At 39.2% G+C, this 14,537-nt stretch overlaps 1 protein-coding gene across 3 annotated transcripts in view; it reads left to right on the top strand.

Moving 5' to 3' along the window:
- WDR7 (WD repeat domain 7) overlaps window positions 1–14,537 on the top strand; it is a 313,941-nt gene that overhangs the window by 169,610 nt on the left and 129,794 nt on the right. For all 3 annotated transcript variants that reach the window (XM_066246276.1, XM_066246273.1, XM_066246274.1), the window contains one exon: window positions 7,893–8,114. In XM_066246276.1, coding sequence (XP_066102373.1) covers window positions 7,893–8,114 — 222 coding nt within the window. The remainder of the gene's footprint in view (window positions 1–7,892; window positions 8,115–14,537) is intronic.

Here is a 14,537-nt window from a genome sequence, read left to right as displayed (position 1 = left end):
GTAAGATCTTGCAACTTACTGTTTTCAGTCCTTCCTACAGAGTCTGTTATGTATTAATATATAAATTTGTCTTATTAAATACGAACTGTATCTTTTGCTCTGCTAGTCAGTCCATAGTAAAAGCAATTTATGTTTCTATACATAGAATTGCAAAACACATTATTAAATAGTGAAAGAATAAAGAAACACAATCAAAATTTTATTTTTATTTATCATGAGTAAATAAATATTCAGAAAAACCTTTCTGAATTTCCAAAGTGCTGTTTTAGGAAATATTGACATTTATGTCACATTCAGAAAATGTTGATATCATTGTGAATGTTACATGGGTTATCATATGCCAGAAATTTCTGGCATAAACTTGGTATGCTAAAGTCAATCTGTAATATTTAGGTTTAAGAAAACTCTAATGATATTTTAATGATATAGTTTTAAGTACTTTAAATATACCTATAATCTTGATGTGAATGTGATGGAATTACCGCATCAATTTATCAATTTTTACTAAAATTTTAAATATTATATATATCAACTATAAAAAGTATCATGATACTCGGTCCTAAACAAAGAATGAAATTTTTCAAAACAATTTTTTCTGGGTCAAATCACACAATTCTTAAAATATATTCTCAGAATAGTAAATTGGTGGTCTCTTCTTATCTAAGGTGTTATTCCTAATACAATAATAGAACTCCATCACTATATGGCTAATAGCGGATGTAAAGTATCTGCTGGTAGTCCGTCTCTCATAAAACCGCCTTTAGCATTAATTCAAATCCATTGAATCCTATTCCAGTTAAAACTGAAAAACTTAATATGTCTTTTAATCCCTTTATTGTAAGCTAGGATAAAATTAATTTTACCCTGGAACTGCACAAAGCCAATTAACATGATCTTTAGAGTTATTTAGTAAAGTGCTTCAAATTGTTAAATTTATCTTGACCTCTTGGTTGCACTCTCTGACTGCTTTTTAAATGAAGTAATCAATATTGCACAGCCCTTTAAATAGCTTAAACTTCTCAAATATTTTACCTGTGTTCTGGTTAAGCTGTAAGTAAAGTGTTTACTCCTGTTCATGTAAATCTGGACTCAATTATGCTAATCTAAAGACAATTATGTACTTGTGAGGAGCACAGCATGAATTAAATGGTTGTTTTAATAAAATCAAAGGCTCATACTTTCTTTAAAGTACCCCGATAATGAGTAAACCTATTCTCACACAGAACAAGTATTCTGTTTGCAACTTAAAATGTAGGCCATTTGTGTTCTTTACCATTGCATGTAGCTTGTCTTCCGCACAGGGCTAGTTGAAGGTATTAATTTTCTTACTGTGATGGGGTGATCAACCGTCCTGTCAAGAAAATGGATCTCCATGTCACCCTTTAGCATGATTAAATGGAGGCATGTCTCTGTGAAAAAATACCAAAAATTTCATGAGACAAATGAAACTGTACAAAGGTCTACTTTTCCAGAATTGTTTTATTTTTAATATCTCAAAATGTCCCGTTTGGTTGTCAGTTTATTTACAGGAAAACATTGTAGCTAATTGCATATTTAAGAGAAAACAAGGGCAAAGCCAATAATTTAAAAGTTTTCCAAATCTGAAATATGGAAGAGTCAGAAACTGCTGTATTATTATTAGAATAGAGGTAGGAGTGGGCATCTGCACCTCGTGCATTAACTAATCAGTCTGTGTCTCTTTTTAGGGGACCTTTTCTTGCGTTTACTTCTCTACTTGTTAACAAAGAGCTATATCATCTTTGCAGACCAGAGTACTGATAAAAATTCCACACCCTAGAATTGCAGCATACATTAGTGTTCTTAGCCAGTTGGACAGTGTTCTTCTGAGCCTGTGCACAGGACTAACTTTAAATTACACCAAGTGATGTTCTTGACAGCTAATTAAGATTTCATATTTTGGCCACTTAGCAGAGGGCACCTGTTACGATTCTTTCTATTAGTTTAAGGATACAATTTACAAATGGCTGCCTTAAAGTACATTATTAAAACTTCCCTAAAGTCTTAATTCTTTCCTGAGGAGTGGCAGTTAAGACAAGATAGAGGTAATTAAACAAAAGGAAGCAAGAGAAGGTGGGGGACCAGAGTGGAGGGCAGCGCTCCAAGTGCCCCTGTTGTTTCATTTCCTCCCGGAGGCAGCCCCTGCATGCCACGGCGCCCCTCCCCCTCCCATCAGTGGTCGTCGCAGAGGCTGACCGGCTGGGGTCAATGCCTTGCCTATTGATCAGTATCCTTGCAGCCCCTTGCTCCAGCAGCTGCCTCATCGGCTTCTCTCAGGGCCTGCTTCAGTACATTAGAATAGAAATCCATAACCAGAGCTGTGCTCATCCAAGCAGGGGAAGAAACTAAATTAAATGGTATAAAACAATCTTGGATCAGGAGTTTGTGCCAATTCATCTTGATCTAAGATGTCACACCGGGCTCTCTGTCTGAGCACCTGGGCTAGAGGCAGCCATAGTGCAAATAGATGGAGCTGCGATCATTCATTTGTCAGCTAAGAAGCCAGGCAGCGGTTAGCAATTCCCTTCTGCAGAGGTCAGCTGACAGAACAATCAGTGCAACTGCAGAATAGAGCTTTCCTTTGAACTATTGTTATGGAGCACGCTCTTGCTGAGCAACCCCCCCCCCGGGGGGGGGGGAAGGGGGAGGGGAGCCTGGTTTGCTTCCTGTTTCAAGAATCCTATGTAAAGGGTAAGATATACACGACCTGAATCTCCATGCAGTTGCACAATGCTCTTATCCCTTGTGTCTGTTCTTGTGCATAAATAAAGTTGGTTTTAAATGCATGTACTGAGATACAGATTACTAAACTGTTAAATATCACTTTGCCTGGAATTAGGGGCCATTTTCATCCTTCGAAACACACAGGCAGGAATTATTGATTTTTTCCCCCTTCTTCTTGGTATGGTTAAGCTTTTAGGATTCTTCCTCTCTTTAGTTACTACAAACCAACACAAATCGGTGTCATACTTTGAATCTATAATCACATGTACACACTTATACTTTTACTAATGTTTCTTGTCTTTAAAAAAAGTAGAAGAAATGTGTATTATGGTATCAAATGACAAGTTATTTTTCATATTAAAAATTTCCATGATAATGTATTAAATCTATTTTATTTTATTATTTATTGAATTTATTAGGGTGACTTTGCTTAATAAAACATTTCAATTGAAGCTTTTTATAAGAATGTGTTATGAAATATGACTTCCCTTGGAAATTGTAATTTTTTATTTTTTATTTATTCATTTTTTTGTATTTTTCTGAAGCTGGAAACGGGGAGAGACAGTCAGACAGACTCCCGCATGCACCCGACCGGAATCCACCTGGCACGCCCACCAGGGGCGAGGCTCTGCCCACCAGGGGGCGACGCTCTGCCCCTCTGGGGCGTCGCTCTGCTGCGACCAGAGCCACTCCAGCGCCTGGGGCAGAGGCCAAGGAACCATCCCCAGCGCCCGGGCCATCTCCGCTCCAATGGAGCCTCGGCTGTGGGAGGGGAAGAGAGAGACAGAGAGGAAGGAGGGGGGGGGTGGGGAAGCAAATGGGCGCTTCTCCTATGTGCCCTGGCCGGGAATCGAACCCGGGTCCCCCGCACACCAGGCTGACGCTCTACTGCCGAGCCAACCAGCCAGGGCCTGGAAATTGTAATTTTATAACATTGGAGAAACATCATTATAAAGCAGCCTGCATTTGATTTGAAATATACTACACAAAATTAAATTAGAAAAATGAATGATAACATTTTATATGAAAAAATCATAGTATTTTAAAAGAGGAATCTATTCCTTATGTGCTTGTGTTAGATTTTTGTCTTTCTATCCAGTGCTTAAAAACTGATGGCAAATTTCCAGGACTTTTTCTAAGCAATAAAATGTGATATGAAGAAACTAAGGAACAGCTCTACAACAACAAATCTGTTCTGTATTCACTTGTACCAAACTTCTCTCAGAATCCAGATAAACAGTCACTATGATGTTTTCATCTTAGTTTTCTAGATAGACAACCCATTTTTCCTTAAGTACTTTCCTACCACTTTCTTACTCAATGATTCCTTCCTACCTCTCAAGTTCTTTACGTATCCTACCATTTTCATTTCTTAGACTTGTCCAGGTCTTCTTGCCCACATTCTACTCTGCTTCTCAGCACAAGTACATACATGGCATTTCAAGTGTATTCTTGAAAGCAGGGGTCTCCAAACTTTTTACACAGGGGGCCAGTTCACTATCCCTCAGACCATTGGAAGGCCGCCAAATACAGTGGTCCTCTCACTGACCACCAATGAAAGAGGTGCCCCTTCCAGAAGTGCAGTGGGGGCTGGATAAATGGCCTCAGGGGGCCGCATTGCGGCCTGTGGGCTGTAGTTTGGGAACGCCTGCTTAAAAGCTTTGTGCACTAGGTATTTTTCGTTTTTTCAGCTTTTGAAAAAGCCATACCTGTTTTTCTTGCAGGTATTTTATTTTGTTTTACTTAATTAGGATTTTTAAAAGAACTCAGGGCAGGGGATCTGAAATCGTTCTGCAGTGTTACCCTCAGCTGCCTGGACCTCAGCATGGGCCTTCAAGCTGCTCATGTTTCTGCACCTCCTGTTGCACACCCCAGCAGCAAACCGACCTTTCTCTGTCTCGTTGATCTGTCCAGTGCCCTCCTAATTGATCACCTCACTCCGGCATTCTTCATACGCTCTCAGAGTGTTGTTCTGGAATCCTAAATCTAATTAGAGTACTCTGTGCCTTAAACCCTAACTTGAGTATCTTACTATTGTGCAAAGGATAACAATTACGGCCAATAGAGCCACCTATGGCCTGGCCCTGTCCTGCCTCTCGCCTCATTTTCTACCATTATCCTCTTGACTCATAGAGTTCCAGCCCAGTTACCTATCCTTGAAATAGAAATGTAGATTCCTTCTGCTTTAGCTTCTTAGACATACTGTTCTCTCAGTCCATAAAGTTCTCATTGATTCTGCAACCTTTATATTTCTAATTTCTGTTTAGTAGCCTTTAAGATCAATAAGAACCAAGACTTTGCTTTTCTCATCCCAATTAATTCATATTCATTTATTAATTCATATTAGCATAATGCCTTGTACTCTAGATGTTCAATTTTTATATGCTGAGTGGCTGACTGAGGGAATGAATGACCTTCTGCCACCACTAGTACTTGCTGTTTCCCACATGATCATGGCAGGTTTTGTCTTGTGGTTCTACCTGTCTTGTTTTCTCTCACAGTCTACCTTCCATACTGCTGCTATCATGACCTTCCCAACAATGAATGAATCTGGTGTCACCACGTTCTATAGAATTGTTCAGTGGCTTTTCATTAATCAGAAGTTAAGAGTCTTCAACTTTTTATACAAAGGCCTCTCCTTGTTTGGTCCCCTGTTACCTCCCATTGTTATCTGGCTGTCTTACCACCCTTCATATAGAATGACAAAGCAAAAGAACAGGAGAAAAATAAAACAAAATATCTAAAAGTATGTAGAAGTCTGTGCTGCTAATTTCTCAGTTGGTACACTGAACTCTGAGAGCCCATATTTTGTATTGATTTAATTAATGCATAGAGCAGCCTCCTGAAAGAGGCCCAAAACTGGATGGATTAATATTAGAAAAGCAGAAAGCTGACCTCCAATCAAGCTGGCTCCAGAAGTTCACTTTTTACTTCCGTTTGTGCCAACTATACAGCTATGATGGATAAAATATACAAATCAAGGACCAATGAGACATGACTAAGTTCAGGAAAGACCGATATCTCTGTGGACAGGTAATGGAATAGAAATGCAGTGATTGGGGCTGAAAATATTAGGTGCTTTCGAGAAGCAAGCTCTGCTTCCTGTGAGCAGAGAGGACTCAAAATATAGTGCATCATGAGCAGAGCTTACAGCCGGGAGCTAGGCTCTAGCTTCTCAGTTCCTGAAAAGATCAGGAAAGGATCTGAGTACATTGTTATTTGGTTAATGTTGAGGTTGTATTATTAAAGGAGAAAGGGTGAATGGATATTAACTGTGTAACTAGCAATGTTTACCATACAGAAAATAATGAAAATGAGTGAGTTGTGGTCAACCTAATAACTTACAAACAAAAGAAAGAAAAGGAGAGACTAGAGATGAAACATAAAGAAGGTAGAAAGTATCACAGCAGAAATTAGTAAAATAGAAAGCAATGAAATGATAAGATCAAAACCAAAGTGGTTTTTTTGAAAATATGGTAAAATATATATTTCTAGCAAAACTGATCAAGAAAGTCATGAAAAAGGCACAAATAAACAATATTTAAAGATATTATAGCAACTGATACAATTGACATTTTTTAATCATAGAGAATAGTGTTAATAACTTTACACCATAAATTTAAAATAGGTATTTATTTTAAAATTAGAAGCTTTCAGAAGTGACTCAAGAAGAAATAGAAAGTTAAATAGTAAAAAACTATTACAAAAAGTGAATTTATAGTTAAAACTATTTCTTCCTTCTGCTACTCCTCTACCCTTGCATCCCCTGCCTTCCAACTCCAGGAGGGGAGGGTCCTCAGACACAGCATGGATATAGGCCACATTTTGTCTACCCACTCACTAGTGAGGGATATTTAAGTCGTTTCCACTTCTTGGCTATTATGAGTAATGCTGCTGTGAACATTTGTGTACAACTTTTTATGTATACATTTGTTTTCATTTCTCTTGAGTAGATAGATACCCAGGAGTAGAATTGTTGGGCCATATGGTAACTCTCTTTTTCACTTTTTGAGGAGCTGCCAAACTATTTTCCAAAATAGTTATACCATTTTACCTTCCCACCAGCAGTGCATGAGAGTTTCAGTTCCTGTACATCCTCAACAACACATGATATCTGTCCTTTCTATTACAACCATCCCAGTGGATGTGAGATGGTGTCTCATTGTGGTTTTGATTTACATTTTCCTAATGACAGGTGATGTTGAGCTTCTTTAACGTGTGTATTGGCCGTTCATATATCTTTGAAAAATTATCTATTCAAACTCTTTGCCTATTTTAAAAGTTGGAATTTCTTATTATTGAGTTGTAAGATATATTCTGGATGTAATCTCTTATTAAATGTATGAGTGACAATATTTTCTTCCAGTGTTGACTTTACATTCTACTGTCATTTGAAGTGCAAGCTTTTTTTTTGTGTGTGTATTTTTCTGAAGTTGGAAACGGGGAGGCGTCAGACAGACTCCTGCATGTGCCTGACCGGGATCCACCCGGCATGCCCAGCAGGGGGCGATGCTCTGCCCATCTGGGGCATTGCTCTGTTGGAACCAGGGCCATTCTAGCGCCTGAAGCAGAGGCCATGGAGCCATCCTCAGTGCCTGGGCCAGCTTTGCTCCAATGGAGCCTTGGCTGTGGGAGGGGAAGAGAGAGACAGGGAGGAAGGAGAGGGGGAGGGGTGGAGAAACAGATGGGCGCTTCTCCTGTGTGCCCTGGCCAGGAATCGAACCTGGGACTCCTGCACGCCAGGCCGACGCTCTACCACTAAGCCAACTGGCCAGGGTGAAGTGCAAGCATTTTTAATATTGATGAAGTCCAATATAAAAATATTTTTAAATCATTTGTGTTTTTAGTATCATAGCTAAGAAATCATTGCATAATTGAAGATCATGAAGATATGCATCTTTATTTTCTTCTGCATATTTTTTAGTTTTTAGCTCTTATATTTAGGGCTATGATCCATCTTGGGTTGATGTTTTTCAGAATGAGAGATAAAAGTTCACATTTATTCCTTTTTATGTGGATAACAAGTTGTACCAGTGTCGGTTTTTGAAAAGATGGTTCTTTCCTGAGTGAGCAATCTTGAATGTTTTTCTAATTATGTCTTTTTTGTATTGATATTCTACTAATTTATATTCTTATATTTTGATTTTCAGGTTGCTTATCAAGTGTCCCACAAATGAAAAAAATTTCCACTTCTTATGAGGAAAGACGGAAACAAGCTACTGCTATTGTTCTACTAGGCGTAATAGGAGCTGAATTTGGTGCTGAAATTGAACCTCCAAAACTGTTGACCAGACCTCGAAGCTCTAGTCAGATTCCTGAGGGATTTGGTTTGACTAGTGGTGGATCCAACTACTCACTGGCCAGACATACCTGTAAGTTTCAGAATTTCTGATGCTGATGTATTGCTTCTCAATTCACATTATTTGTTAACAAAATCTAAGCCTATTGAACATGTCCTGAGCTCCAGCTCAAATAGAATGCTCAAATAAAATTAGAAAGCAGTACTGTTTGGCACATCACCCTGTGTCATAGTGACCTGAACAAACTTCTTTTTTAAGTTAAAATGGGGATTTTAAATGCTTTTCTTAAAATAACATGTTTCTGAGATTTGTTTTCACAATTTGGTCAAGATTTTAGCCAAAATTTATGAAAGCTAGCTTTCAATGAAAACTTTTAATTTAATTGGGAAAACTGCAACTTATCCTGAACATTATTTGGAAAATCAGGGATGGAGGTAAAACACCAGTTTTTTTCTTTAAAAAATTTATTTTACAGAGCATAAATGAGAAATTGTGAATTACCTCTAAGAACTCCATAAGTTTTAAAATGATGAAAAAATTACAATCAGAGCTCAAAGGGCTTGTGTCCTATTGCTCTCATTCTGTCATTGGTGTGTTAATCAGAGAAGGTGCTTATAATGATGTCTTTGGTACTTCATTGTCGAAACTCCTTTACATAAGGTCAGAATGTTCCTGCCATATTGCAAAATCATTTCTAACATTGTGTCATCTTAAGGACCAAATGTTATCCTGCTGAACACTTCACGAGATATTCTTTGTAAAACAAATTAGGTGTTCTTTTGGGGTTTTCGGCCTTTAAACAAAGGAAAAAATATATATGTTACTTTGGTAATTATGACAGCAGAGAACTTGGTTGGATCATTGTCACATACTTTTGCTGTGAATCCAAGGAGCTGTATTAGAGGCTTTTACTATTAAGCCCTGTTACAGACTTAGCTGTCCCCCTACCCTTTGGGCTCGTAATGCAATAGATATTTATTAGTGTTGGTAATCTCTTTATCTCTATTTGCCATTGAGAATCAGAGTAATAATAACACTAGTACCACCACTGACAATAAGAGAGCTACTAATTCTTCTGAGCTCAATTTTAAGCTCTTTACATGCACAAACTCACTCAATCCTTATAATCACCTTTTAAAGTGGGTATCTCAGTTCTCTGCGTTTTACACGCTAGGCTGCTGGGGCACAGAGAGGGCGCAGAAAGGGTTAGCCAGCCTGGCCACGATCACACCTCTAGGAAGTGGCAGTTTTGGGCTCAGCACCATCTTTGGTTCCAAAGCTCATGCTTTTGACCATTATGAAAACTGCTACTGCTCAGTGGTGCCTAGTTGAAAAGGGCCTACCAACTAATGTGTGCTATATCACTTTATCATTTAAAAAGCACTTTCTTTTCTATCCCCCTCACTTGACCTTCCTAGTAGAAACTGACCTCTTCAAAGTGGTTTGGACCAAATGTGGTAGAACTAGAATTTGAGCTCGAGCTGCTGGTGACCTGAAAACCCGTGGCCGCTCCATTTCCCCGGGGCACCCCCGCTTTCCCTCTCCTGCCCAGGCCTGCGTGCTCTGGTTCCTGCTGCTCTGCTCTGGACTCCGGTCTTCCTCAAGCTCAAGTTCCCTGCTTTTCATTCATAAAACCCCGCTCAGATCTCACCCACTCGACAAAGGGCTCTTCCGTTAGGCCCACCTCTTCCTGTCACTCCAGATGTCTAGGACTTAATATACAGCTCCTCATTTAGAATCTTGACAGTAGAACAGGGGTCGGGAACTTATGGCTTGCAAGCCAGATGTGGCTCTTTTGATGGCTGCATCTGGCTCGCAGACAAATCTTTAATAACAAAAATAATAACATTAAAAATATAAAACATTCTCATGTATTACAATCCATTCATTTCCTACCACTCATGTTCATGGTTGCGGGTGGCTGGAGCCCATCACAGCTGTCCCCCGGGGTCGTTGTATGGCTTTCATGGAATTACAATTTAAAATATGTGGTGGTCATGGCTCTCTCAGCCAAAAAGGTTCCCGACCCCTGCAGTAGAATATCAGCGGTTAATGACACTTTGAGCAGGACCTGTGGTGGTGCAGTGGATAAAGCGTTGACCTGGAACACTGAGGTTGCTGGTTTGAGACTCTGGGCTTGCCGGGTCAGCTGGGGAGTTGATGCTCTTCCTGCTCCTCCCCTCCCCCTGCTTTTTCTCCCCCCTCACTAAAATAAATTTTTTAAAAATGACACTTTGAGATTTTGATTTAGTCTGGTGACTTTCAAAGTCTTTTGCTCACCATTTCCCTATTAGTATCAAGAAACTTCTAATCCCTTGCACATTTTTATGTTGACAGCTAAACCATTTCAATAGTAAGTTTAAACATTTGCAAAAGATAGAATTTGGAGGATATTGTGAATATTGACATTTAAAATTAAACTATTGTTCTTTTTAATATACTCGATAGAATATTTGCCGTAACTATTTGATATCTGTTATCATCCATTTTTAAAAATACATGGCAAACTTTTCTTTAAAAGGCCGAAATCTTACATGTTGTTATTTTCCTTGAAGAGAGAGCATTTCTGCCCTCACAGTTTTGGGGAAGGTGGTCATTTGCTTATTTAGCATTCACAAGTCAATTCCTTTCAACTAACTGTGTCTTAAAACTATCTGTGCTTTCTTGAGAAGTCTTAAGATGTTCCCATTTGAAGGGGGAGTTACTTATTTTGAAGACTGCTGATTTTATCCAACATGTTTCGTATAATTTCTCAACAGTGTTCTTTTGTATTTTGTATCTTCCTGCAAGGAAAGGGAACATAAATATTTTTCTCTGAAAATTTCCCATAGCTGAGTATAAATATAGGAATATCAGAAATTAATGAATTGGTGACTGATTCCACCGAGCCATTGGGTGGCCACTAGGCAGATTAGTTTACCCCACATCATTTTAGTTACCCAGACTAGCACTGCTCTCATCCCTTTCTCACCAGTTTATCTTTATGGAAAATTCTGATACTTGTATACTTGCCACTGTATGTCTTTTCTCTTAACTGTATAAATTTCATTTGCAAACTAGAACTACTCCAGCTAGAATAAAAGGAAACAGTTTAAGTAAGGCCCTGGTTGGCAAACTGTGGTTTGCAAGCCACATGCGGCTCTTTGGCCCCTTGAGTGTGGCTCTTCCATAAAATACCACGTGTGGGTGCTACCTTGATAAGGAATGTACCTACCTATATAGTTTAAGTTTAAAAAATTTGGCTCTCAAAAGAAATTTCAATCGTTTTACTGTTGATATTTGGCTCTGTTGACTAATGAGTTTGCTGACCACTGGTAGGGAGAAAGGCAGGATTGAAATGCTATGGCTAAGTGGAAACAGAGGTTTGTCAAAGAAGCCTTGGGAATGAATAACGAAGAAGGTTGTTAGCACTGCTCTTTCAGTTTGTTAAAAGACGGGGAGCAGAACTACAAGAAAGGGGTCCTAAGACCTATTTCTGACCTGAGGGAAGCCCTGGAAGCCCTGCTGTGTGGAGGGGCCTTTGCCTGGGTCCTCCTCAGCTTTCCCAAGCAGGGCAAATAAAATACACCCCAACATTTTCAATATTTGGGCACTTTAGAACCAAGTTCGTTCTCTGAGCATTTTGGATAAAAGACTAGATGTGGGAAGGGCAGAAGGGAACGGTTCTTAGGAAATTACATTTATGATTATTTCATTGAGCCAAAAGACAGAGAGATTCTGAGAGGTTTGTTTCTAGCAAGCAAGAACTAGCATATAAAATAAATGATGTAGTTAGAACCTGTTTAAAAATGTGTAAAATGTCCTTGATATTTTCCTTATTTATTATGCTCACCCTATTTTATTTTAATAAGTATAAAATATTATAAAGTTACTTATGGGTTTGCTTTTACTTCTATTCCATCACCCTGTTTTTGTTGTTTTTGTCAAAAGTCTTAGATTCCTTGGTGGTAAATATGCCTACCACAGGGATTTTTAGGGCCTTTCTTATTTGAATTGTGATATTTTTATTTAATTTATAGTTATCAGTGTAAATCTTGCTCTCCCTATTGGAAACAGAGGCTAAATATCCTTTGTTCTTACTTTGGCTCTTTTCGATCAGTTATGTGTAAAATTAACCAGTCACAATGTTCAACGGCTAGAAATTGCTGTGTGTGTTGCCATGTTACTTGTTTGTGAGGCATTTAGAATGTACTGGTAACATTAAATATTTAGTCTTCGTGGCATCCCAATGAATGAGATAATTATTATCCTCATTTTGAGATAAGGCCATTAAGATACAATATTTGATGAGTTTTAATTGCTAATGTAGTTAGAGGTATAGATAGTGAATTTTAACATTCCCCTTAAAGTCATTCTGTGAAAATTCCTAACCCGGGCAAATCCCAATTATTGCATTGATAGGAGGGATGAGTGACATTAATGCTTAATTTAAAAAGTATAATACATTTTATACTTAGATTTGAATATATATGAATCTTCTGTGGGTGTGACATTTTACATGAAATGTCAGCATCACGTATTGAAGACAAGGCTGATTAAGAGACCTAGACAAGTCTCTTACCTGGTAGCCTTGGTAAGTGAAGGTACCTCTGGGTTGCAATTTCCTCCTATATGAAATAAAAGACCAGAGTTATTCTTTTTAGAAAGTCCCTTTTTGTCCAGTTAGTCTCTGCTTCCGAAGTGAAACAGAAAGCATCCCCAGGAAATTGACCTTCATCGCCTTCCCATTTTCCTCTCCACATGGGCTGATGCTCTCTTGTTTCATATCAGCCCAACTTCAGTAGAAATTCTTCCTTTTTATTGGGATCCACAAAATAAGGCATTTTAGACTATTTTTAGGTATTATTTATAATGCTACCTTATAGAGCTTTGGGTCCACTTTTTCACTTGGTCTCTCCTGCTCAGTGTATAATTGCGGAATTATGCTGGCACATCTGTAGTAAATTCCATTTTGATCTCTCATTAGCTTTTTGACTTTGGGCAAGTGTCATAAGTCATTTCCCTAGGCAGCTGACTCTGAGACAGATTTGTATGCAGGCGTATTCTGGGATCAATACCTTTAGGGGAGTGAGAGAGGCAGGATTGGGCAGGGGGAGAAGGTGAATTGCATTTCAATAGCCTAGAAAGCTTCAGTCCAACTCAGGGAGCCCTGGAGCTGGGATGGCCCTTACGCTTGTGCTGAATTAGGACCACGGGCTCCGCCTCTAATCCTTCTGTCAGTCAGTCACTGGAATCAAGCCATTGGTACCTGAGAAGGGGATGTGATCTTGAGTGGGGCAGCCCTCTACAATTTTTTAAAGACTTTATTTATTCATTTTAGAGGAGAGAGAGAGAGAGAAAGAGAAAGGGGCTAAGAGCAGGAAGCATCAACTCCCATTTGTGCCTTGACCAGGCAAGCCCAGGGTTTCAAACTGGAGACCTCAGCATTTCCAGGTTGATGCCCTATCCACTGTGCCACCACAGGTCAGGCAGCTCTCTTCATTTTAAGGCAAATCTCACAGAGGGACTCGACTGAGATTTATTAGCCACTAACACACCCGTGAGCGTGGGGAGTGAGCACTTGAGTCAAGGAGGGAGGAGATGGCCCCTCTCCAGCTTCCATTCAGCATGTCACTAATGTCTCTGTGCCCAGCCCCCTTCTGTCAGCAGAAACAGAGAGAGGGACAGCCATGTATTTAACATGCTTTTTATTCCAACTTCATAAACAGCTCTTATTACCCTGTAAGGCAGGCATTTTATCCAGCACCTAGCATGAAACGAGGCACATTGCTAATAGCTGGTTACTGTGCATCTCCTCTGCGGCAGGCTTTTTCTGTGCATTTTGCCTGCATCATCTTGTGTAATCTTCTTCTCCTACCCAATAGGAACTGTCACTGTTCCCATTGATCAGATGAGGAAGCCGAAGCTTTGCCCAGTGCTCACTAGAGCTTCGTGAAATTGGATCAAACTTTCTTCCTGCAGACAATAAATCACAAACACAGGTTAAAATTTTTAAGGTCAAAACTGCTAAAAAGTATCAGTCCTGGACTTGAACCCTGTCTTCCAACTCTAAATCAGGTTATTTTACCATTTCACACAGTCCTCTTGTGTTGTAAACAAGAAAGATTCAGAAGGGTGCTGAAAAAAGAGGGGGTCAAGTCAGCCCGAACCAGGTCAGCTGTAAACACAAACATCTATTGAACCATTTCTTTAGGGATATGCAGTGCTTGGAGGTATAAACATGTACAAAATCCACCTCTCTGTGATTATGTGATGGCTTGTATCGGTGGTCTGAAATATTTAGATGACAGAAAACAAACTTTTCCCCACAGTGGGTCTTTAGAAATCCAATAATATTTGGGTTCGTCAGCCAGCTAAGTCATGTGACCTCCCTGACGTCACATGGAGGATGCTATTTGTATGAGCATTTGTGTTTCTGTTCTGGGCAAAGGATCCAGAGATTCCTTTCAATTCTCAAAAAACAGTCATTAAAATAAAAACGGATTAAAACTCCAA

Source organism: Saccopteryx bilineata, chromosome 11 (genome assembly GCF_036850765.1).
Source record: "Saccopteryx bilineata isolate mSacBil1 chromosome 11, mSacBil1_pri_phased_curated, whole genome shotgun sequence".
NCBI classification, from domain to species: domain Eukaryota; kingdom Metazoa; phylum Chordata; class Mammalia; order Chiroptera; family Emballonuridae; genus Saccopteryx; species Saccopteryx bilineata.
This window is presented reverse-complemented; position numbering and strand designations above follow the sequence as displayed.